This window comes from Miniopterus schreibersii (genome assembly GCF_964146895.1).
Source record: "Miniopterus schreibersii genome assembly, chromosome: 7".
In the NCBI taxonomy this organism is placed as follows: domain Eukaryota; kingdom Metazoa; phylum Chordata; class Mammalia; order Chiroptera; family Miniopteridae; genus Miniopterus; species Miniopterus schreibersii.
Window position 1 is genome coordinate 42,536,372 of NC_138108.1, and position 24,800 is coordinate 42,561,171.

General features: G+C 36.9%; 1 protein-coding gene across 4 annotated transcripts in view; it reads left to right on the plus strand.

The window, feature by feature from the left end:
• Positions 1–24,800, plus strand: part of METTL8 (methyltransferase 8, tRNA N3-cytidine) — a 60,996-nt gene that overhangs the window by 4,292 nt on the left and 31,904 nt on the right. The window contains exons 2-6 of one of the 4 annotated variants that reach the window (XM_081143090.1): positions 1,768–1,900; positions 2,442–2,605; positions 6,815–7,052; positions 8,645–8,728; positions 20,313–20,467. In XM_081143090.1, the coding sequence (XP_080999216.1) occupies positions 20,325–20,467 (143 nt within the window). In that variant the 5' untranslated portion in view covers positions 1,768–1,900; positions 2,442–2,605; positions 6,815–7,052; positions 8,645–8,728; positions 20,313–20,324. Of the gene's footprint in view, positions 1–1,767; positions 1,901–2,441; positions 2,606–6,814; positions 7,053–8,644; positions 8,729–19,456; positions 19,544–20,312; positions 20,468–24,800 lie in introns of all 4 variants that reach the window. The other 3 variants (XM_081143091.1, XM_081143089.1, XM_081143092.1) reach the window with 3 other exon arrangements.

Consider the following 24,800-nt stretch of genomic DNA (forward strand, 5'->3'; position numbering starts at 1 on the left):
AGGAATCAAACCACTATCCCCTGGATCCTAGGTTAATGCTCAACCACTGAGCCACACCTGTCCAGGCTACATTAGTATTTTAGACATTAATGTTAGGATCTATTCTGTGGCTGGGGCATGTCGGAAGAAGGGAATAAAATCAGGTCCCAAAAGTAGGCAGGAGTCAGATCATGTGGGATCATGATAATGTGATGCAAAAATCACCAGTGATACAACATTCCCTTTAAGAGATAGTTGGAAACAGCATCAGGAACAAGAGTGGAATAAAGAGACCAGTTAGCAGGTAATTGTAGTAGCCCAGGTGAGAGTCACTTTTGGAAATTTATTTCATAATTATTGAGGCTTTTGATCACAAATTTGGTTCTTGTGGGGGTTTTTTCTATATATATTTTAATTATATTTGTCAGAACATATAATACATTTATACATATATAAAATCCAGAAAGATTTAGGTTTAAAGTTTTTTAAAAGCATTTTATTTATTCAAGGAATATGTATAGATAACATTGCATATTATATAAGTAATAATTTAAAATGAATACCCATATATCTATCATCAACTTAAAAATCAACAACAACAAAAAAGCAGAACATTACCTAAAACTTTGACATATCCTATGTGCCCTCCTGGTTCCCACATCTCTCTTTCCTCTTTATATAAATAAGATATTGTTAAGTTTTTAATGTTTTTGAACATTAAATAAATTTAATTATACTGTATATATGTGCTCTTCTACAAATTGCCTATTTTTTCCAACATTACACTTGACAAGTTACCTTAGTTCATTTAATTTAATTTAATTTCATTGTATGAATTTACCACAAGTTATCCATTTGCTACTGGCTGAGCTTTAGTGTCTTTCAGGTTTCTTATTCCTAGAAAAGTGCTGCTGTAGACATTCTGTTACACTTGTTAAAATGTATATTTGTTTTCTATTGCTGTGTAACAAGTTAACCAAAAATGTAGCAGCTTAAACCAATACCATTTACTATCCCTAATTTTTTTCCTACTTGCCTCAGAACCACTTATTGAAGGGTTTCATGTATCTCCACAGATCTGCAGTGCTAACTCATGTTGTATATCAAATTTACATTCATAGTTAGGTCTGTTTCTAGGCTCTGTCTTCTCTCTCATTGCTGTTCTTTATCCCTGGCCTAATACCTAAACAATTTAATAATAAGGGTTGAGAGCTGGTAGGGCAAGTCTTCTACCTTATTCCTTTTCTTCAGGAGTATCTTTTCTTTTTTGCAATTTGCACTTTCATGTATTTTTTTTGAACCAGCTTAAGTGCCACAAAAAAAACCTTAATGGAATTTTGGTTGGTGCAGCATCAAGTCTGTATATCAATTTGAAGAGAACTGACATCTTTACCATATCCAGTTATACTGTCTTTGAAGACACTCTGTCTCTCCATTTATTTAGATCTTCAGCATCTTTCAATGAAGTTTTATAATTTTTTTCTTAAAGGATTTCATATCTTGCAACTTCCTCAGTACCTTGTTACATTTTTGGCCGGTGTGATAAGTGGCATATTTTTAAATTAGTTTTTCTAACTATATTTTTTGCTAGTATATAAAAATGTAGTTGTCTTTTCGTATATTGATCTTCTATTTAGCAACCTTGCTAAACTTTATTTTTAATAGTAATAATGGTCATATATAGGATTTGGGGGATTTTTCTATGTAGATAATCATGTCCTCAGAAAACTGCGGATGTTTTGTTACTTCCTTCTCAAGTCTTACCTTTTATTTCTCTTTTTCCTCCAGTGCTGGCCAGGACCTCTAGGGCAGCTGAGTAGATCCAGTGACAGAGGACATCCTTGTCTTTTTCGTGTTTATAAACTTCTGATGTTTCACCATTAAGGATGACGTTGTAGATTTTTTAGCCACCCTTTATCAGGTTAATGAAATTCTCTTCCATCCCATATTTGCTAAAAGTCTTGTTTATTTGATTTTTAATCATAAATGGGTGTTGAATTTAATCAACTGCTCTCTCTATTTGCTGAGGTGGTCGTATAATTGTTTTTTCTTTAATCTGATAACTTGGTGAATTACACAAATATATTTTCTAATGTTAAACCAAACAAGTTTATTTAGAGAAGTTGTTGTGTTTATTTTTTTAGGCATTGTGGAATTTGGGCAGCCGCTAGCTTCAGCTCTCACTCAGCTTTCTGGGCCTTTGCTAGCTTTTGGTCCCCGAAGATTTCTCGTTCCTTCTTGCTGACTCAGTGGTATAGTTAACAAGATACATTTTTAGATGTATTTAACCCAGCCTCTTGGGAGTATTTACAGCAGAAAGGTTTTTGGAGTGTGAGGTTCACCAAATTATCAGAACTAGAATTCTACTTTCTTATATTTTTAGTGTAAAAGTTTTCATCAGTGTAAGATATGATCGCTTACCATCCATCATTTCTGTCTTCTCTTCTTGTGTCCGTGCACAGCCATTTCCCTCCCTGCTGAAAACAAGGAAGCAGAAAGAGCCTCACAGCAGGAGTTAAAAGGCACGAGTTCCAGTGCCAGCACCACCACTTAGCGAGATCTTGACCGAGCCACTTATTCCGAGTTCCATTCAATCATCTGCTAAGTGGAAACACTCAGGATTGAAGTGAGAACCACGCGAGTTTATAAATGTGAACACGCTGTTGTAAGGGGAAAGCATGAAAAGCAATGATGTCAAGTGCATTGTCTGTTAGGAAAAAGGAACAGGATCAGGGAGTCTGGGGAAGGGAGAAGGTTGATTAGTAGAATGGAGGAATTCTTTGTAGGGTGGTGAAACTATTTAGTATGATCCTGTAATGATAGCTACATGACACTATGCATGTGTTAACCACAAAGAATAAACCTTTGTTTTATGTATGCAGTTTTTTAAAAAAACATATCTTTATTGATTTCAGAGAGAGGAAAGGAGAGGGAGAGAGAGATAGAAGCACCAATGATGAGAGAGTCATTGACCGGCTGCCTCCTGCACACCCCCAACTGGGGATCGAGCCCGCAACCCGGGCATGCGCCCTGACCCGGAATCGAACTCCGATCGCCTGGGTCCTAGGTCGATGCTCAACCGCTGAGCCACGCCCAGCCAGGCAAATTTTTAAAAAATAATTAAGGGGAAGTGAGGAATTCCAGGATGGAATGCAGCTGTAACGAATGTAACTGTATTACAAATGTATGCAATAACCTCACTGAAAGGGGCCAGGGAAAAGGTGCTGACCTAAGTAACTGAAAATAAAACTATAAGACTAAAGACAGTAAGAACCGCGTATGCACTGTACTCTGGTTGATAGTTTCCCACAGAGGTGTGGGTTAACAATTCTGAAACCACTGTACCTGTGTTCTGGAATTGAATAGTGAATACCTGGTTGGTGGATGATGGGAACCAGGTTTTTCACTTTTGGAGGGAGAGGTGATAGACAAGCAAGAGGTAACGGCTAGAACATTAGTATGAACTATAGTTTAGCTTAGTTTAGATACAGATGATACATAGAGAAACATTTATAGATAAAGGTGTGTGTATATACTTGATTTAGTATACACATATACTCCCTTGCTTTGTCAGTTGAGAGGACCTACGAACAACCTGGTAGCAGGGAGCACACCCAGTACCCAGAGCAGTCTTCGATAAAAGGAACAAATGCTCCTTGGAGAAACAGTTCATTCTAAGACTGGGTCAAGGCACATATGAGGCTGCAATGTCTTGTAGTGCCAGAAAGTAAAGAAGTGCTAAAAAACAAAAAACACAGTGATGGGAGTGTGTCAGAAGGATACAGAAGCCAACAGAAATAAATAAAGTAGGATTAAGAAACAAAATAAATAAAGTGGTATTGGGTTATAATCCAAAGTTTAAAATAATTACCTATGAGTCCATACTGATATAAACAAATGACTGAATAAATAAATAAATGGGAGAGAAGAGAGAAATCTCCCATGGAAAAGAATTCCAAATAATTTATGTAGCTACTCTTGCCTTAAAGAGGTGGAGCATAATTCACCACTCCTGAGGCGTGGACTGCGCATAGCCATTTCCTTCCAAGGAACATGGTGTGGAAAGGTGGGGAAACACCTTCACAGTGGAGAAACCTGTCAATCACCGCCTCAGCCAGCTGATCACGGTTAACATCCACGGTAATAAATTATGTTCATATCAGGTACCCTTGATATGATGTGATAAGAATGGCAGTTTACCTCTGTGGTTTTCTTCCCTAAAACCCATAACCCCAGTCTAATCGTGAGAAAAACATCTGATGAATATTTATGGAGGAGCATTCTACCAGATACCGGATCAGTACTCCTCCAAACTCACTGTCAAGGTCGTGGAAAACAAAGGCAGTCTGAGAAACTGTTAGCGCCAGAGGAGCCTAAGGAAGCCTGGTGTCTAACGTGCCCGGGTGGAGCCCTGGAGTAGGAAAAGCACATCAGGTGAAAATGAAAGACGTGTGAATAAAGTATGGACTTAAGTTTATAATAATGTATTAATAGTGGCTTAATTAATTATAACAAGGACACTAATGTGAGATTTTAATAGGGGAATTCTGTACAATGCAACTTTTCTATGAACCTAAAACTTCTAAAATTGAAAGCGTACTTTAAAAATACAACACAGCCCGACCGGCGTGGCTCAGTGGTTGAGTGTCAGCCTATGAACCAGGGGGTCACGATTCAATTCCTGGTCAGGGCACATGCCTGGGCCTCAGGCTCGGTCCCCAGCAGGGGGTGTGCAGGAGGCAGCCAGTCCATTCTCTCCCATCACTGACGTTTCTCTCTCTCTCTCTCTCCCTCTCTTCCTTCCTCTCCCTGAAGTCAATAAAAACAAAACAATAAATAAATAAAATAAAAAACATAAATATGGAAGACACAGCAGTATAGAGACAGCATAGCTTTAATGATTAAGAAAATGAACTCAGTTAGCAGCGTATTGGGTCCAGATCGCAGCCTCACTGTATTTACTAGCTGCGTGAACCTGGTTATCCTAAGTAACTACAATTACTTAATCTCTCTGTGCCTCAGTGTACTTGTCTGTTAAGTGGGTTCTTGGTAGGATTAAATGAGTCACTGTATGTAAAGCACCCAGAGTGTGCCTGGCACCCAGCACGATATAATTCTTTGATTCTATTTATCATCACTACTCTGCGTTGTTCTTTAGTTTTGAGGATCTCATGATATTAGCTGAATTTCATTGAATCTCTCTTCTTCAGCATACTAGTTTTTTAGCTTGGCACTCCAACAAAACACTATCCATAGGACTTTGCTCATAAGGGGGAAGTCATTAAGATGATAAAGATCCAAGGGAAAGCAGGACCAGAACTTGAGGATTCCCAGTGCTAGTTTCATGCTGCGGGACTAAGTAAATGCAGAAGCCAGAAAGCCTGACAGGATCTACTTTTTATGGGCATAGGCGTGCCAGTTGACTTTATTTGGTTTTCAGGGGATTCCTTACTGAAACATCTGCTTGTTAAACCGATGTTCCTTTAGGCCAGAGCACTGCCTCCGCTGCAAACCCCTCAGATTTAGGATTCAGCTTCTAAAACTTTGGTGATATTTGAAATAAAATGAAATGTATTACAGAAACGTATTTTAGGCCTTCTACCTCTCTACCTAAAATACAGACCAACTCCTTAGAAAACTCTTGATAGATCAGCAGCACAGGTAGAAGAGTATCCTGAGTAGGATGTAGAGTTTGGAGTAAGGAAGCCTGCTTGGCGTGTGGCTCTTGTATGTGTGTGATCGAGACAACTCACGTAACCTCTTTGAGTCTCATCTCTTTCACCTCTAAAATGGTGATAATAAAAATGCCTGTCTTGCCTTCCTCCCTCGATTATAGGATTGTTGTAAGGTTTAGAAAATCAGCTTTTTGTAAGTTGTAAAATCTATACAAATATTATTGTTACAGTAATTCTCAGGTTTTCAACCAGAATAAAACTGTAATGGGACTTTATAGTCATAGTAAGTGTTGTAGCTATCTGCATACCTTTATTGGTTATGTAATAAGGTGAAATAATTTTGAATTTAAAATGCTTTTTTTTTTTAAATCTTCACCTGAGGATATTTTTTTCATTGCTTTTCAGAGAGAGTGGAAGGGAGGGAGAGAGAGGAACATCGATGTGAGAGAGACACATCGATTGGTTGCCTCCCGCACACGCCCCAACCAGGGCTGGGGATCGAGCCTGCAACCCAGGGTAGGTGCCCTTGGCAGGAATCGAACCCAGGACCCTTCAATCTGCAGGCCGACGCTCTAACCACTGAGCAAAACTGTCTAGGGCTAAAATGCTTTTGTTGCTATATTTTCTCATAGAACTTTAGTTTTTATGATTTTTTCTTTGGTGTAACAAAGGAAGGCATTGTTTTAATCCAGAATTGTCTCTTGGGGGGGGAGGGTTGCAATTTGAGGAAATGGTTTCCAAACTCTTCACTGAAATTAGCTATATAGAGAGCACAAAAGTATATCCCTGTGATTTGGCCAGTTGTCTCCTTCAGACACAGACCCTGTTGTTCTGGTATGGGGCTGACCAGCAGAGGGTGCAAGAGCTTTCCCAGGAGTTAGGCTGGGCAGACCTGACCGGTGCCATCTGTGTTTACTGCCTGATGATTATCAAGTGCTATAAATGAAAAGGTTCTGGCACATCAGAAACAGTTACCAAATGGAAAGAGAGAGCAGTCAAAATGTCACGCAGCAATGTAACAAGTAGCAAGTACCTGCCATAGTTGGTGAATAGGAAGTGTCTGGCTAACTGGAATTTTACATTCTAGTAGGGATTATTCGTCTGTTTTCTACCTCCTCCTGCTACTCTTTGCCGTTTCTAATAATTTCTTTCTCTTTCAGGGCTCTTTGCCATACCTGCTCAGCATCTGCAATTGTCTTCCTTACCTGGTCTGACAAATTGGGGTCTTTTAAAAGTAGCCTTTCTCTGGACTTCTTTGGCCCTACGATATTTGAGTCTTGAATCCAGCCATCCACAGCACCCTGTCTGGGTCCCATTAACCAGGCTCTTACAGATGCCATGCCCCCTTCCCTCCATGTAAATGGGTGACCACCAGTAAAATTTGGAAACCTTTCTAGTGTTAGTGTTACTGTTACTACTGCCTGTATCATCTTTTTTCTTTCTTCCCAAGCATGAATATTATATAGAATTGTATACTTAGTGATTTAAAAAATATTTATATATTTTATGATTACCAAGGTAGTTTGAGTTTACTTAAAAAGAAAAAGTACATTTCAAGATATATTAAGAAGAAAATATAAGGCTCTCCTTGAGCCTTTCAATGAAAGAAAACTATTATAAATTCTTCTAGATTTTTTATATGCATATGTATACTTGTTATATGTTATTTTTTTAAGTTAGTTTCTATTTGCTTGTTTTTCTTTTCCTTATTTTTTTCTATATGTTAATTTTAAAAAATAAGATCATACTAGAGGTATTCTTTTGAACCTGACTTTTTTGCCCACCTAGTAAATAATGGACTTCTTTACATATCAACAAATTTAGGTTTGAGCAACATTTTAAGCAGCTACGTAATCTTCTTTATACAATAATTTAGCCAATCCTCTAAAGATAAGTATTTAGATTGTTTGGAGTTTTCATTATAATGTACAAAAAATGCCATGATAAATCCTTAAAATCTTTCTGAATATATTCTTAGGATATATTTGTATAAATGGAATTTTCCATAAAACTCTTTAAAAATTTCTGTATGTATTGCCCCAGTTTCCTCAGGAAAGGCCTTTCAGTGCTGTCTCCCGGACAGTGTGTGGGGATGCTTGTTCCTGCACACCACTGACCATGACATTTCACCTTTACCAAAATGATAGTAAGCCATTGCACCATTTTTTAAAAAGGTGGACTTTCCACTCTCTACGTCACTCCAGAAAATTAATCTAAAGCCGTGGTTCTCAAGCTTTTTGTTCTCAGGACCCCTAGACACTCTGACAAATTATAGAGGCTCGCCCAACAGTTTTGTTTGTGTAGATCATAGTTACGCAGGAGAAAGGATTTTAACATTTATTTATTTATTGTTATTTAAAAATAATAATAAACCCATGGCATGTTAGCATCAATAACATTTTTATTTAAAAAAATATTTTCAAAAAAAAAAATTAGTCAAAGAGTGGCATAGTTTTACATTTTTGCAAACCTCTTAATGTCTGGCCTAAGAGAAGATGACTGGATTCTTATATTTGCTTCTGCTAAGTCTGTTATGATATGTTGTTCTGATTGATGTGTTTGAAGAAAATGTAATCTCACACAGATGTCTAAGTAGTTAGAAAGGGGAGGAATAATTTAATAGTCTTTTCAGATGAGTGTGAATGTTCTCCTTTGTCACTACACCAAATCCAGTAAGGGGCAGTTTCTTAAAGGTCAACTGCAATATACTATTTGAAATGATGTGGGCGAACTTTTCATACTCTGTTGCATTAAAATCCATTGGTCTGTTTTGCACTTTGAACGGATCTTTTACCCATGCATAATTTTGTGATACCATGTGTTGGTCATCTGGAAAATACTGGTGCCCTGAATTGTACAGGTCTTCCTAATGTTGACACATTTCATTATACAATATTACAAATACCTGGCCCTGGCCGGTGTGGATTAGTTGGTCGGGCATCATCCTCTGCACAGAAAGGTTGTTGATTTGATTCCTGTCTGGATTGCAGGCTCGATCCTGGCTAGAGAGCATGCAGGAGGCAGCCAATGGATGTTAATTAAGACCCCATGCTTCTCAGGGGGAACCCCCACAGGTGAGTTACCCCTCTGGAACTTCAGCGGCCATGGGAAGGAGGCCAGCCCTTTTTGCATCTCCTCCCTTCTTATTGGTCTCAATGTGGCTTCTGTAAATCCTTGGTTATGAGTTCTCTTCAGTTGCCTTCAGTTGGTTATACAGGATGATTGTTCTACAGTTTAGTTGTAATTCCAGTTTGGTCCTGGGAGAAGGTGACTGTACCTTCCACCCACTCCCCTGCCGTCTTGGATCCCTCGTAGTATATTGTGATGTCTGGAAGGGCAGACACTCCCCCACCCCCCTTAACCCCATCTCGCCACAACCAACATCACTCATTTCCCTTCAGTATTTTCCTGGCGCTTCCTTCATGTTTATTCTTCCAGAAGAACTTTTAAATTATTTGTTCAAGTTCTCCAAAAACATTTTTTTTGAATTTTGATTGGAACTAGTTTCATTTTATAGATGATTTTGGCAAGAATTTTACATTTTTACAATATTGAATCTTCAACTCCTGAAACCCATGTACTGTCTTCCTATTTATTAAAATGATCTTCCATGCCCCTCTGTAGAGTTGTGTAGCTTTCTTTATATCAGTCCTGTACATTTCTACCTATGTTTATTCCTAGATAGTTTACATTATTTTTTGTTGCAGTCATAAGAGGGATCTTTCCCCCTATATATTTTCTATTTTTGCTATCCATATATATTTTTTAAAACTTTAAATAAATAAATAAAAAAACACATCTAGTTCATATTTCCAGATAGTTTTGGCTCCTTAAGAAAGAATAAGCGAAAAGGGAACTATCATTTGTGGTAGCACAGTTTGTACTGTGTGAACTTGATTTATGAGATTTGACTGTTTAAGGAAACAGAACATACCAGAGCTATATCTCCATGAATATGATATGTCCAAGCGGGTTATGTTGGGAGTCTATACATTTACAGCAACAAGAACAACAACCTACTCTAAAAACAACAAAGGGTCTATATCTTAAAGTTTGCCACCACTGAGGATATTAAAAAGAATCAATAAGCTTGCTATGAGGACATTATCTGAAAATGGAATTTCAAAGATGTTTTACTATTATTAGAGTAAGTAGTAATCTCTGAAGGTGACTTATTTGAAAGGACTACACTTATTTTGATGTACAGATCTAGTTTTTTAGTTAAACAGCATTGTTTTATAGACATACCTTATGTTATCAGGTGGCAAAGAGATGGCTGATAGGTATTATGGGGAGAGGGAGGGGTTAAAAGAATCATTTAATCAGATTGTTTTTGTGTTAAATAAGATTCACGTTGCCCCAGGCAGTGTTTCAGCTATTTGGGAAAATGGAATTTGCCAGTTTTCTAAGGCCGTTTAAAATAAACAAATTTCTTTTTATTCACATTATGGATTTTTTAAAAATGTGTGGACTAGCCTGGTATCTTAATCACCATTGGAAATGTTCCTCTAGAAATGTGGTTCTAAGCGCTTCACAACTGACTTACAAATGATTTTAGAAATAAGATTTTTTATAGATTGAAGATTACTAAGGTTTCTCTCCATGATATGGTCCTTGGAGATTAAGAACATAACTAATATTCTCAATTATTCTTAAGCAACTTGCTGCGGCATTATTATACATGAGCTTTGTAAGAAAACATTCTTAATGTCGTAAGAAACATCCAGACCTACAGAGAATTCTTATAGGTTTATTTGAGCCCAAACTGATGACAACTGCTGGGAAGCAAGATCTTGAAAAAGGGAATTCTATGGAAAATACCCTCACAGGGCGACCTGATAATAAATTCCTAACTGGGCAGCCATAGTGTGTAGTCATGCCCCAGGCCTGTAACTTCTTTAGTGAAAGGTCTTAAGCCAGCAGTGCCCATTGTTCTTGTGCATCTAGGTTAATACACCTTTGAAATACCAGAAGTAATTCTCCTCCATGGAGGCATTAACCCTCAAGAGAGCACAGAATCTTGTTAAGTATCCTATAATCCAATCCAGCCTTGATCCCCCCACCCCCACCCCACCATCACCCCCACCCCTGGATATATGTCATCAGTTTTGCTCAAATAAACTCATAAAAATTCTCTACAGTTTGGACTTTCTTATGTCAACGCCCCTAATCCACAGACTTTCACCTCTTTGGGAAGTTGGGACTGCTTAGGGCTGTTTAACTGAGAAGCGTATGGAAGGTTTGATCGTGTGGTACTCGTGAAGCCCCCTGGAAGTTGTAAGAAAGCCAGACTAATGATAACAGTAATATGAACTATAATTTATTGAGCACTTACCGTGCACCCAGCACTATGCTACAAATATGCTACATAGATCACCTCCTGTAACCTTCCTATATTTTGAAATAATCTTATTAGCCACATTTTTATTGAGGAAATTGAGGTTAACAAAGTTAAGTATCATATCAGAGGTTATGTGGTAGCAAGAAGCAAAGCCTGGATTCAACTTAGTCCAAACCCTTCACCTCTTCACCTGAAATTGCTTTTGAAGGAGAATTGAGGCAATTCTGCCCTTTTTGGGGTGTTTCTGCTACTAAGAGGAGTAAGAGTAGAATGTTCTGGAACAGAATCTTCTAATATTGTATTTCTCAATGTTGAAAAATGTGTAAACATGCATTTAAAGGGAAAAAAAAATTCTCAGACCCCTGGGGCGACTTAAAATATTTTAGTACATTGTTACGTAAATTGAGGTATAAGCTTCTTGTGCGTAGAGCTCTTACTCAACTACAAAATGAAAATAAGTAGAGAGATACAACCACAAAGCCAATAAAATTCAAATTAACAGTATTGCAGTGTGATCACTGATGTTTTACCAAAACTCAATTGCAGCACTCATTATAAACAAGGTACTGTTTATAATGACCAGCACCACACTGGTTCTTTGGACTCAGCCCATCCGTACTGCACTGTGTTCTGTGTGTCTTCTCAATTCCCACACCACTTTTCTCTATTCAGAACACTGCAGAATCTTTTACAGCGTGCCGTATACTCAGATGCATCTTTTCCATATTATCCTGTGCTGTTATACCCTTTGCATAACTAAATCCCACATTCTTTTTAAATTATGAAAATTTCACTTTTGTTTGGAAGTGAAATTTCGACACTCTTTTCCCCTAACGTTATATTTCAAAGTTTTACATCTAATGTCCATTATGACTTGAATTTTTAGTAATATTCCATTTTGTGCTAGGGCAGCCTTATTGATACCTTAGTGCAAACATGACTGGGTAGATCCTAAAAAAAGTACAAATATCTCCTTTCACCTAGTGTACTAAGGGTCCTTTGCAATGAATCAGAAAGCAGAAGTCCCACTAAGGACAGAAGCCCATTAATCTCATCAATGTGAATTTTTCCTGGAATTTGTAAGGACTGATTACATACAAAGTATGAATGCAACTTAACATCCTTCGTCAGCCCACCAAATCTGATTAGTGCCTTCAGAAGTTTCTATAGGACACACATGTGAAATGCCAGGTTGATGAGCTAAAATAGATTTCATTCTAATCCAGCATAATGTTTTTGGAGACAACTTCCAGAGTAATTAGAATAGTATACCCTTCAGATATTTTGGATTAAGGCAAGTTTGAGATGGGTTTACGTGAAATCCCTCAAAGACATAACTTGTGAGCCTGGCCAGCAAGGCTCAGCGGTTGAGAATTGACCTATGATCCAGGAGGTCACGGTTGGACTCCCAGTCAGGGCACATGCCCGGGTTTTGGACTCGATCCCCAGTAGGGGGCGTGCAGGAGGCAGCCGATCAATGATGACTCTGTCATCATTGATGTTTCTCTCTCCCCATCTCCCTTTCTCTCTCTGAAATCAATAAAGACATATTTTTTTTAAAAAAGACGTAACTTGTGAGTGCCAGTAGCACTCTTTTTGTGTGCCTGAGTACAGGGGATGGCTGCCTTTAAGGGTGGTCACGGAGTGCAAACAGTGGACATGAGATTCCCATTTTGAAGCTACAGAGTGACTGACGTCATAGTGCGATCAAAGTGCTCTGTAAATACTTAACTGTAATTGTTGTTGTTCTGTTGTTGCTAATAACCTTATTTATACCAACAAATTATAATCATCCAAAGAAAGATTAAAACAAGATGTTCGAGTTGCCTGAACTGTTTGCCTCACTGACATTTCCAGGGTTAATTGAAGCTTCAGTTTTCACCGCAGTGCATTTGATACCTGAGTGTTTCTTACCTGTTGGTTTTCGCTATCCACACAATAGCACTTTAATTTTCTCTAATTAATGCTAGCCTCTCAGGTTAGTGCAGCTTTATCAAGATGATGCTTGTTGCTCTGAATGAAAACTTTGTACCAGCTTCCCCGCTGAGAAGCCAAGCTAAGCAGTTACAAAGGTAAAAACATAAATGTCTCACTAATTTGTTTAGTTAAAAGATGCTCAGAACCCAGGAAATATCGAAGAGGAGTTAACTTTTAAATAGAGGGCAGGCATTTAGTGTATGTTTTACGGCAGTTTCTTCCCCTGAGATTTCAGTGAGCAGGACAACTGGGAATCCTTGTGGAGCCTTACAGATAGTTTTCGCTCAGCTAAGTGCTCCAAGGATAATTGTTATAGGTTCACACAACCAGCAGTACTGTTTGCTCTAGTTCTTTGGTGCTCTGCTAATAGTATGGAGAGGTGAAAATGCAGTCTTAGGATCAAGCTTTAGTAGCAAGGGAAATAAGTCTTTCTTTGCCTCTGCTCTTCAGCTGTGTAAAAGTAGACCGTTGAAAAGAACTGGGTGTTAAAATGGTACATTGTTTATGTGAGGCAAGAGTGCTTTGCTCGTATATTGAGATTTGAGTACCGGAAAAAATAACTGCTCTTCTGCATCTGGGTAGGGACTGGTGTCTCGCAGTGGCGTTACTTGCTATTTGTTTAAGGCCCAAGAGAGGAAACAGAATTGAGAGAGATGAAGGGAGAGAAGGGATTCTGGCCTCGTTAAGTCAGTTACAACAAATTAGCACCCCCAGTACAGACTGGGGAGTCAGTACTGTGATCCTTCTTGTGTGTGTAGGATACAAAAGTGGAAGGCAAATGGGTGAATGTATGTATGTGAATAACAAAAATGTTTTTAAAAAAACAAAGTAGAGTGTGGGCTCTCCAGTTAAACTGCTTGGATTCAAATTGAAGCCCCATCAGTTACTGGATGGGTGACTTTACCATGTTACTTCATCCCATATGGGGTTTTTCTCTGTAATATAGGTATAAAAATAGTACCCCTTGATCGGGAAATAGAAGTTAAATAAGATAATACATGTAAAGTGCTTAGAACAGGCCTTACATGGTAAACAGTTAATTTTTTTTAATTCTGATTTCCATGAAAAATAAATTGGAATTGGTGCTTTATATCCTCAAAGAAATTTTTCAATTTGCAAAATATAGTATGGAGTATTTTCTTTAACTAAAATCATGCTTTTTATTTAAAAAGTACTTAAAACTGTTACTCTACAAAAATAAAATTTGCAATTATTTAAGAAATGCTTTCATGTTTATAACATGAAATATCCATATATATATATATTTTTCCCCCCTATAGTGGTAGAATATGTTGTAGTTTGTTGGTATAGTAAGGCAGATGTGTACATCATTGTGGAAAAGGCTCCATTTTAGTGGAAAGCAAAGCATCTAGCCCAAATTTGGAGCTAGGGCAGAGATCTCTTCCCCACAAGTCATCCTTCTATATACCACGGGCTGTTCTTTTGCTACCAGCACAATGTGGTGGTAGTGGTGGGCCCAGAAAACTGCTAAGTACTCAAGCCATCTTCTCCTTGGTGTGTCATACTATATGCAAACCCCAAGTCATTTTATACATTTGTTCTTTTCCTTGCATTACTAAAATAGGCACACATACTTACCTATACCTAGAGCTGGCAGAAAGTCTATCAGCTCTTCATGGCATACCTCTGTATACTTGATAGCGTAATAAATGCTATTTATAATGAAATTCTGTCACTTCCGTACTCCTGAGAGCTTCAGTTCTTTTCTGGATCTGTTCCTTAGTGATTGCTTTAGCCAACTGATTATTCATGACTGAGTCTTGGCATTGAGATCTCAGAGGTCCATGGCCCTAAAGCCCCTGAAGAGAAAGGTGGGAACCAATAGGCAAAGTAAGTAAAAGCAATACCACTTGATTATATGGACTAGAATCTGATACGGCAGAATTAGCTTGAGCTAAGTTAAGTGAAGAATCAGGAACGCAGAGCTTTTCAGTGGCTTTCAACATTAAATAAAAACCAACACACCTAATAAGAATTTGTGAAGATTCTTCAAATTAAATATCAGCCTTAGCAACGAAAGCGCACCAAGACATACTAGAAAACAGTAATTCATGTTTCCCCCGTTTAGATAACCTCAAGTTTTATTCCTGACACACTTGATAACCTGAAAGTGTAATGAGAAGCACTAAGTTTGTGGGAAAAACGTATTGTAACAATGTGGCCAATATTCAAACATTCATTTCATGCAAATGGACTACTTGTCTGGGTTATGCTGGCCTCATAAAACAAATTGAGAAGTGTCTCTACTTCCTAAAAGAGTCTGTGTAAGATTGGTATTATTGCTTCCTTAAATGTTTGATATTCACTAGTGACGCTATCAGGCCTATGGTTTTTCTTTGTAGGAAGGCTTTGTTGTTATTGTTTTGTTTCGTTTTTTATTGTGGTAAAATATACACAAAATTTACCATCTTAATCTTTTTTAAGTGTACGGTTCAATGACATTCACGTTGTTCAGCAAACATCACAATCATTCATCTCCAGAACTTCATCTTCACCAACTAAAGCTCTATGCCTGTTAAACCCAACTCCCACTCTCCTCTCCCTGCCAGCCCCTGACAGCCACCATCCACTTTCTGTCTCTGCATTTTTTACTTCTCTAGAAACTTCATATAAGAGGAATGATACAGCATTTGTCCTTTTGTGGTGGACTTCTTTCACTTAGCATAATGTCCTCAAGCCTCATCCATGTTGTACCAGGTCAAAATTCCCTCTTTAAAGGCTGAATAATATCCATTCTATGTATATATCATGTTTTGTTTATCTATTCATCTTTCTATGGATACTCGGGTTGTTTTTACCTTTTGTCTATGTGAATAGTATGCAAATATGTTTTTGATTCCTTGTTTTCACTTTTTGGGGTATATATCCAGAAGTAGAATTACTGGATCATATGGTAGCTACATGTTTAATATTTTGAAGAATTGCCATACTGTTTTCCATAGCAGCTGCACCATTTTTATTCCCACTAGTAATGCACAAAGGATCTAATTTCTCCACATCCTTTCTAACACTTATTTTCTGTTTGTTTTTTAATAATAGCCATCCTAATGGATGTGATGTTTGTTTTTCTTTAAATTACAAATTTAATTTATTTAATAAATGTAGGGCTATTTAGATTTTTTCTTGTACTGTTTTGGTATGTTATTATAGGTAAATTGTGTTTTTGAAGACATTTGTCCCATATAGTAAATGGAATAAAATTATTCATAATATCTCCTAATTAGCTTTTCAACATCTATAGTGTTTGTGGTGATGTCCCCTTTTATTCCTGTTATTAGAAACTTGTGTTTTCTGAAACAAAGGTGTTTGAAATCAGTCTTGCCAAGGGTTTATCAGTTTTATTACTCTTTTCAAAGAACTAGCTTTTGACTTGGATTTTCCCTGTTTCATCTATTTTTTATTTCATTGATTTCTGCTTTTTATTATTTCCTTTTTTCTACTTACTTTGTATCTAATTTACTATTTTTCTGCCTTCTTAAGATTTAAACAGGTCATTGATTTGATATCTTTCTTCCTTTCTAATAGAAGCATTTAAAACTATAAGTTTTCCTCTAAACATTGCTTTGGTCACATCCCATAAATTTTGATATTTTAAGATTTCATTATTATTCAGTTAACATATTTTCTAATTTGCCTTAACATTTACTAACTCATGTAAATCTTTGACCCATAGGTTGTTTAGAACTGTGTTGCTTAATTTCTAAATATTTAGGAATTTTTCTAGATATTATTAAGTTTAGATAGAAAAACAAAAATCAACAGTAAGAGAAGCACTTTAAATGTAAACATACAAATACATTTTTAAAAATACATATGCCATACACAACACTGCATAAGACAGTTGGTGGAGTTATATTAATATTAGACAAAGTACAGTTCAAGAAAATTACTATTGACAGAGATAAGGAAAGATATTTATTAATGAGTCAATTCATCAAAAATATTAACATTTAATATTATTATGGTCAGAAAGCATACTCCGTATGATTTTAACACTTTGGAATTTATTGAGACTTGTTTTATAGCCTAGGATATATGGTCTGCCTTGGCAAATGTTCCATGTTCACTTGAGGAAAATGTGTATTCTGATGTTATAAGATATTAAGTTGATAATGTTCATCTTACATCTTTATTGATTTTTTGATAGTTTATTTCTGAATGTTCTATTTATTGCTAAGAGGGAGATATAAAATCTCTAAATATTACTGTGAATTTGTTAATTTCTTCTTTTAAAAAATTCTGTCCATTTTTGCTTCATGTATTTTAAAGTTTTGTTATTATATACATATATACTTAGGATTGTTATGTCTTGATGAATTGGCTCATCATTATTTAATGTCCCATTTTAGCTCTTTAATAGTCTTTTTTTAAAAGTCTACTTTGTCTATTAATACAGCTCCACCAGTATTTTTCATGCAGTATTTGCATGATATCTCTTTTTAATATTTTAATATATTTGTATTTTTATATTTAAAGTGTTTCTCTTATAGACAGTATATAGTTGGGTCTTGCTTTTTCATACAAATTGACAATCTATGTCATTTTTCTTTTTTTAATAAATATGCCTTTATTGATTTCAGAGAGAGAAAGGGAAAGGGAGAGAGAGAGAAACATCAATGATGAGAGAGTTATTGATCGGCTGCCTCCTACATGCCCCCTACTGGGGATCGAGCCCACAACCCAAGCATGTACCCTGACCAGGAATCAAACCTCGATCTCCTAGATCATAGGTCGATGCGCAACCACTGAGCCACGCTGGCCAAGTAACAATCTATGTCTTTTAATTAGAGTCCATTTACATTGAATGTAATTATTGATATGGTTGGGTTTAAATATGCCTTCTTGGTATTTGGTTACTAATTGTCCCATCTGTTTTTACTTCCTCTGTTCTTCCTTTCCTGCCTTCTTTCCAGTGAATGGAATGTTTTTATTTCAAATAAAAATACTTCTTACCCATACAGCTTCATTTTGCAAATAATATCTTAGTTAAATCTGTATCCAAATTAGGGTATGTTGAAAGAGAGTTTAGAGAGGGTACATAAAGAGAGTGGGACACTCTAGTAGCAGAAACCAACTTTCTCCACCAGAATTCTAACTAACCCTGCTCTTCTCTTCTTTTCCCATCACAAAATGAAACCATGGCCTTGTAAACATTAAGCTGTTATGATAGTTATAACATGAAGCACATATATCTTCATCACTGTAGTCAGTATAACTGGATAGCTGCCTGTATGCTGTCACATTCTTCCCTCATTTCTTTCTTCCACACTGTAAGGATCTTAGGAGCCACCTTGGAAAATATGAAGTAACTTTCTTCCAATTAAATTTATATAAGACAAGTATCATTTCTGTGTAATCAGTCAAACAATTCACAAGCAGCTTGGTGCTCCCCTTAGAAGCTTGCAATTTACTTGAGAAGGCATTTATGTAATTTTATTATATATTTATATTTATTATATACATTTGTATATTTATGTAATACAAAAGACAAAGAGGGATGCAAGGCTGTGATTGTTACAGATAGTAAGTAAAATAGATAAAGATGCTTATGTGGTTAATTAGAAAAACAACTGCCTAAGCAGGACAAATTGCCACATATTTAGGTCCTGACCACGCTATAGTCTCTCTACAGGCTGGCAGCCTGCAAGGGACACACGTCTCGGACATTTTCCTGAATTGCCTAATATCCAATCTGCTTATGACTTTTGTCTCCAACTGTCTGTAGAGGTTCTTGGTAATTTATAATGAGAGAAACCGATCTATTATTTTTCTCTCTCTTCCTCTTCTATATATAGATAGATATAGATAAGTATCACATGATTATTTGAAGGATTGAAATTTCATTTTGATTTGGCTTTTCTGGGTGGAATACGTTTACATCATTTTACACTTTCGAGCATGAATTTCCTCTCTTTCTGGGTGTAATCAGTTTCTACTTTTCAGCATGGAGATTTTATGAGTAGCATTCAGTGCAGAAAGAGAGCTCTAAAAATAATTGTGCAAGTAGGGTTTTCTTAGCCTTACACGGCGCACTGGCAGGAGAAAAGAACAAAGGCACATCAGAGGAAAGGTAGTGGTCTGTGGAGCATTTAACTTCATTTGCTTCCACCAAGAAGGAAAAACAAACAAGAAAAAAGAGATCCACACTAGCTATTGAATGTTTCATTTTCTCATCACTGTTAGTCACATTTGAATAGAACCATTACAGTCTTTTTGGTGTATATAACTAAGCCTTTTTTTTTCTCCAAAAGGAAAACCATGAATTTTATGTTCGAAAACACAATGAGATGTTTTTGACATTCTGCAGTTCATTTTGGAATTCACGGTCTTAAAACCCATTGACTTTCAATAAGGTGGTAAAGGGTGTGCAATACATGCCATTTTTATGCCTAATAGCACCTCGGATAGTCTCTTAATGCGTAGTATGTACACGCACCTTATAGCATCTGTTTCCACCTGACAGCTTACGGCGTTAGGCTGAATGTCGTGATGAACAACTGAATGGGAGTGAAACGCCGAGCAGTATTACAATGGCTTCTTACTGGGAAAAGTAAGCTCTCTAGAGCTTCTTTTTGATACTTTTCCATAAACATTCTAAACTGACATATTTGCCAATACATAATTAGGATGACATACTATTTAAATGTTTAAATTATTTCAGAAATAGGGATGGATGTGGCTAGTCAACTGATGAGCTAGTGCTTTGTACAGGGAAACCTACTTAGCAACGTGTTACTAAATATTCTTAAAAGTATGTGTATGCAGGTTGTTAGAATTAAGAATTGCTGGGATTATATCTTAATACAGTATCTCCTTATTTATTTGACTGATTTTCATTTTATTTAGCTCAGCCCAGGCGATGAGACAATAGGTTTATTTTCTTATTTGGCTACTATACTTAGGGGTTTGGTCTAGTGGTCACAAAATATCCCCTAGAAATATGTTTTCCTAGAATTCTAAAACATAAATAATAAAATCACTTAAGAAAGCTTTTTAATACACAAAATTCAGATTCTGGGCTTATGTGCTTTGGCCATGTGCTAAAAATTATATAAGCAAATATCAAACAAGGCAAAGTTGGTCAAAGCTGTGCCTTATAAAGAATGCTAGCCAATGTCGCGCACTCTAAATATTCTCTTCCCTTCTCTTAGCCTGAAAATACTTGAGGAGAGAAGCTGTCATGCCCATCTTTCATTTAAAATTATTTAGTCTGCATGTCCTTTCGCGGGTTATAAACCTTTTGGACCAGTTTTTGGCTATTAGATAAACAATATACTGTTTAATCCATATTGACTAATTAATTGTTTGTAATTTTTTAGGTACTGATTAAGATGAATGGGATTTGGAGAAATTCTATTTCCTGTCTACGGATAAGAAAGGTGCCACACAGATGCCAAAGTGGTGGTCACCCAGTGGCCCCTCTGGGATCAAGGATTTTAACTGACCCAGACAAGGTTTTTGAGCACAACATGTGGTGAGTTATCTTCTTAGTTTTGATATTATGTATGTATATTAAAAATCACCAGTGGTATTATTTTCACTTAGCACCAAGAAAGGATTTTCAGTGCTGAGCAGTTAACTTATGTGGTTGAGGCCAACTGATCCTAATTTAAGAGTTGACAATTCTAATTTCTTTGCAAATGGAGTTGGAAAACTGAAACTTCCCAAGTGCTTTCCTCAGCTTTGAGGTTCCTGCAGGGCCTCCCTGCTCACCCCTGATCCTGATTTGCTCGTGTATCACTCCCATCCTCTCTTCTAGGTAGAATCCTCCTGCTGCCCCACAAGCCCTTCTTCTTTATAATTACTGGTCAGTCAGCATATGTGTATTCAGTACTTGCTGCTCACTAAACACCCAGGAGAACACACTGGTATACATCTTGTAAGAACAACTCAGCAACACAAAATCACTTCTATTTTGGAATAGTCAGAAATATTTCTTTTTTAATTTCAGCTCCATGAAAGTATAATTGACATGTAAGGGAAGATTTCTATAAGTGGGGAAACCGAGATTAGGATTATTTATTCCATCTTCAGTACCTAAATATTCTACAATATTTGTGGAATAATGACCTAGATAGGTAAAGCTGGAGTAAGCGCATTCTAGGTGGGTAGAAAGTCATAAAAAACAGAAATAAAGAAGTAAAAGGCATAATCTGGAGACAGTAAACAGGATAGTTTGCCAAAAATAAAGGCTCTTCTAGGAGATTGGTGATTGATAAGGTTGAAATGATATAGGCTAGGCATAGGGGTAGGAGCAAGATTATGCATGATACTGAATTCAGAGCTGAGGTGTAAGGCATTATAGAGCCACTGAAGAGAAATGACTTTTTACCTAGTTTAAGAAGTACGTATATTTAGTAACAGCATCCTGGACAGATCAGCAGGTAGAACTACAAGGAGGCAAGGGACCAGTAAGAGAAAAATTTCAAAGAAAGAATAAATAGAACTCGTTGCTTTTGTAGAGTAAAGGAAAAGGAAGCATTTGACTGAAGTTTTGATCCTAGATGACTAACAGAAATAGGAAAATCAAGAAGTAAATTGATTTTTTATTTTGGAAGAAAATGGTGAATTTAGTTTTAGATATTTTGAATAGGCTTTGGGAGCAGAAGATTCTGGTAGAAATGTTCAGAACACAGACTCTGCTGCTGGGAAGAGGGTCAGAGGCCAGGGCTGAAGATGTAAAGTTGAGTATGACATCTGCAGACAAAATTGTTTTCTGAGTACCTTTGGGAGGAGGGTCTCTAGGGCTGGGAAGGTGATCCGTGGGCTTTTTATGTAGTTATTGCAACAGAATATCAATTTTTAAAGGAATAGATTGACCATTTATTAATTAGTCCTGTGCTATACAATATGGTAGCCACTTGCCGCATGAGGTTATTAAGCACTTAAAACCTGATTAGTCTGGACTGAGATGTGCTGTAACATTTTGAAGACTTAACACAATAAAGGTAAAATATATCATTTATTAATTTTTATGCTGAATTATATGTTAAAATAGTATTAATTAAATACTATTAAAATTAATTTTAAAATTAATTTTACTGTTTTTCACTTTTTTTAATGGGGCTACTAGAAAATTTTAAATTACTTTCGTGGCTCACATTATACTCTTTTGGACAGTTGCTGAATCAAAACCATTTTGACTACCAGTACCCACATGGACAGTTATAGTAGGCGAGGAGATCATTGCTAGGCAATTAAACCCCTAGAGGATCTTCTTCTGAGCCAGTTTTTTTTCTTCATTAAACTCTAGTGATTTACCTGTCTGTGTTCTCTTTTTCCATTTGCTACCACCAGCTCTTTTGTGCAAGATCCCTGCCTACCCATTTGAGTTCTATTTTGTTGTAGGCTTCGGGAAAGCAAGGGTCGCCTGGTTCAGTGGACTAGCTTTGGGCTGCTGCACAAGAATCCCTTGGAGAGTTATTGTTTCACTAGGTGTGGCCCAGACATTTGTAATTTGAAAAAGCTCTTTTAGTAATTCTGTTGAGCAGCTAAATTTAGGAATCCTTGATCCAGTCTAATGATTTTTAAACTTTTCTCTAGCAGCAGAATTTTTTTTCCAAGTGAAATCATAACATAGAATCCCAATATTTAAAAGGTCATGGCTCAGCAGTTGATCATCGACCTAGGATCCAGGAGATCGAAGTTCAATTCCCTGTCAGGGCACATGCCCGGGTTTCGAGCTCGATCTCCAGTTGGGAGACATGCAGGAGGCAGCCGATCAATGACTCTCTCATCACTGATGTTTCTCTCTCTCTCTCTCTCTCTCTCTCCCTCTCCCTTCCTCTCTCTGAAGTCAATAAAAATATATTTGTAAATAAATTAAAAAAATAAAAGATGAAAACAAACATGCTCTGAATGGAGTGGGCGTGAAGGCCTAGGGCATCAACAGCTCCACCTCCCTTTTCCTCCCCCAAGCCTCATCTCTCACTTTAGCAGCCAGGAGGACCTTCAGGGTTCTGTTGATCAAAGTTTGAGAAACTTTGATCTAGTCTTGTCAGACGTGTCTCCATAGCATACCCCACAAGGGGTTTTCTAGCCTGTGCCAGGACACCTCCAGTGACCTCTCTCCAAAGGCAGAGATACACTGTAACAGCGACGTAGGAGGAAAGTAGTTGTTTCACACCAACTGAAAACCAGAAGACTGGTTTACTTTCCTCTTCCTTCAAGTCCAAAGTTCTGTCCAAAAGTGCTCCCTTCCTTCCTTATGTTCTCCTTTATATTTAAGAGTAATGTTTCCTCTCTTGCTGAATTTTGATTTTTTAAAGTTTCTAGAAAAGTCTATATCAATTTTCTGTCAGAGATGTTAGTCAGGATTGTCTACAGTTTATGTTTCTCTTCAGTCTCTAGCTTAATTAATAAGGACTAGTTATTCTATATATGACCCTCTTTAAAATTTTTTTTTGAGAAAAAATAGACCCCTTTTTATTGAGTTCCTAACCTCCTGAGGAAGGTTTGCCCTCCCGATTCTGGATGTTTGTATTACTAATATTTACAGCTGCCTATAGGCTTTAATTTTTTAATAGCTTGGTGAAGTGAATTTCACATAATGTAAAATTAATCATTTTAAAGTGAACAGTTTAGCAGCATCAATTACATTCACAGTTTTGTGCAACTAGCACCTGTATCCACTTCCAAAACATTCCCATCGCTCCGCAGTGAACTCTCATGAGGCAACTTAGCCCCACCCTGCCGTCCCCCAGTTCCGGGCAGCCAGCGGTCTGTGTCCCGTCTCTGTGGATTTGCCTCTTCTAGAGATTTCACGTAGACGGAGTCCTATGATATGTGACCTTTTGTGTGTGGCTTCTTTCACTTAGCATAATGTCTTGGAGGGTCATCCACCTTCTAGCATGTATCAGTACTTCATTCCTTTTTATGACTAAATAATGTTCTGTGGTATGCATATGGCACAGCTGGTTTACCCATTCATCCACTGGTGGAAATTTGGGCTGTTTCCACCTTTTGACTCTTGTGAATACAGCTGCTATGAACATGTCTATACACTTACTTGTTTTCAATTCTTTGAAGTATTTACCTAGGAATGGGGTTGCTGGGTCACCTAGTAACTCCATGTTTAACTTTTTGAGGATGCGCCAAACTATTTTACAGAGTGACTAAATCATTTTATAGTTTTCTGATTATCTTTTAATTATACTTAGTGCATTTATTAATTTGGGGTGGGGGGACACTGACATAAAACTATATTTAGAATGCTTTTGAGAAATGGCCCAGAGATCTTTCTATATTTAGCAACTTAAACACTTACTTGGCGAAATCATTCCTCATTCCATGCTGTTCCAAGTGTAAGTGTGTAGCAACTTTTCGAGAGAACCCTGAAATTTATAAGAAAGCAGTAAGTACTTGTATTATCATATGACTAAATCAGCTAGGCCAATGGCTTTCAAGCTCTTTGGCATGATCCACAGTAAAAAGTACAGCTTACATCACGGGCCAGTACATGTACACATAACTATGCACATATATGAAATAGGAACAAAAGTTTTCTGTCCCGTTTTTACCATGTGAGACATGTACAGATAGTTTCCATTTATTCTGTTCTACTCCATTTCTGTTTCTTTCTCTTTTTAATTGTCAGTATAAGACTACCTAAATTGATTTCTTGACTCACTAACAGTTGTGACCATTAGTTTAAAAAATTCTGAGCTAAGCTATTCTCTGTAGATCTAAGGCAGGACATGTATGTTGTGAAATGTCTTTCTATTATATAACCCATTTAAATGATAGACTGTTTCCAGAATTCCAAGTGAGTTCAGATATCAAGATTTTTTTCTTATTTTATAGTATGA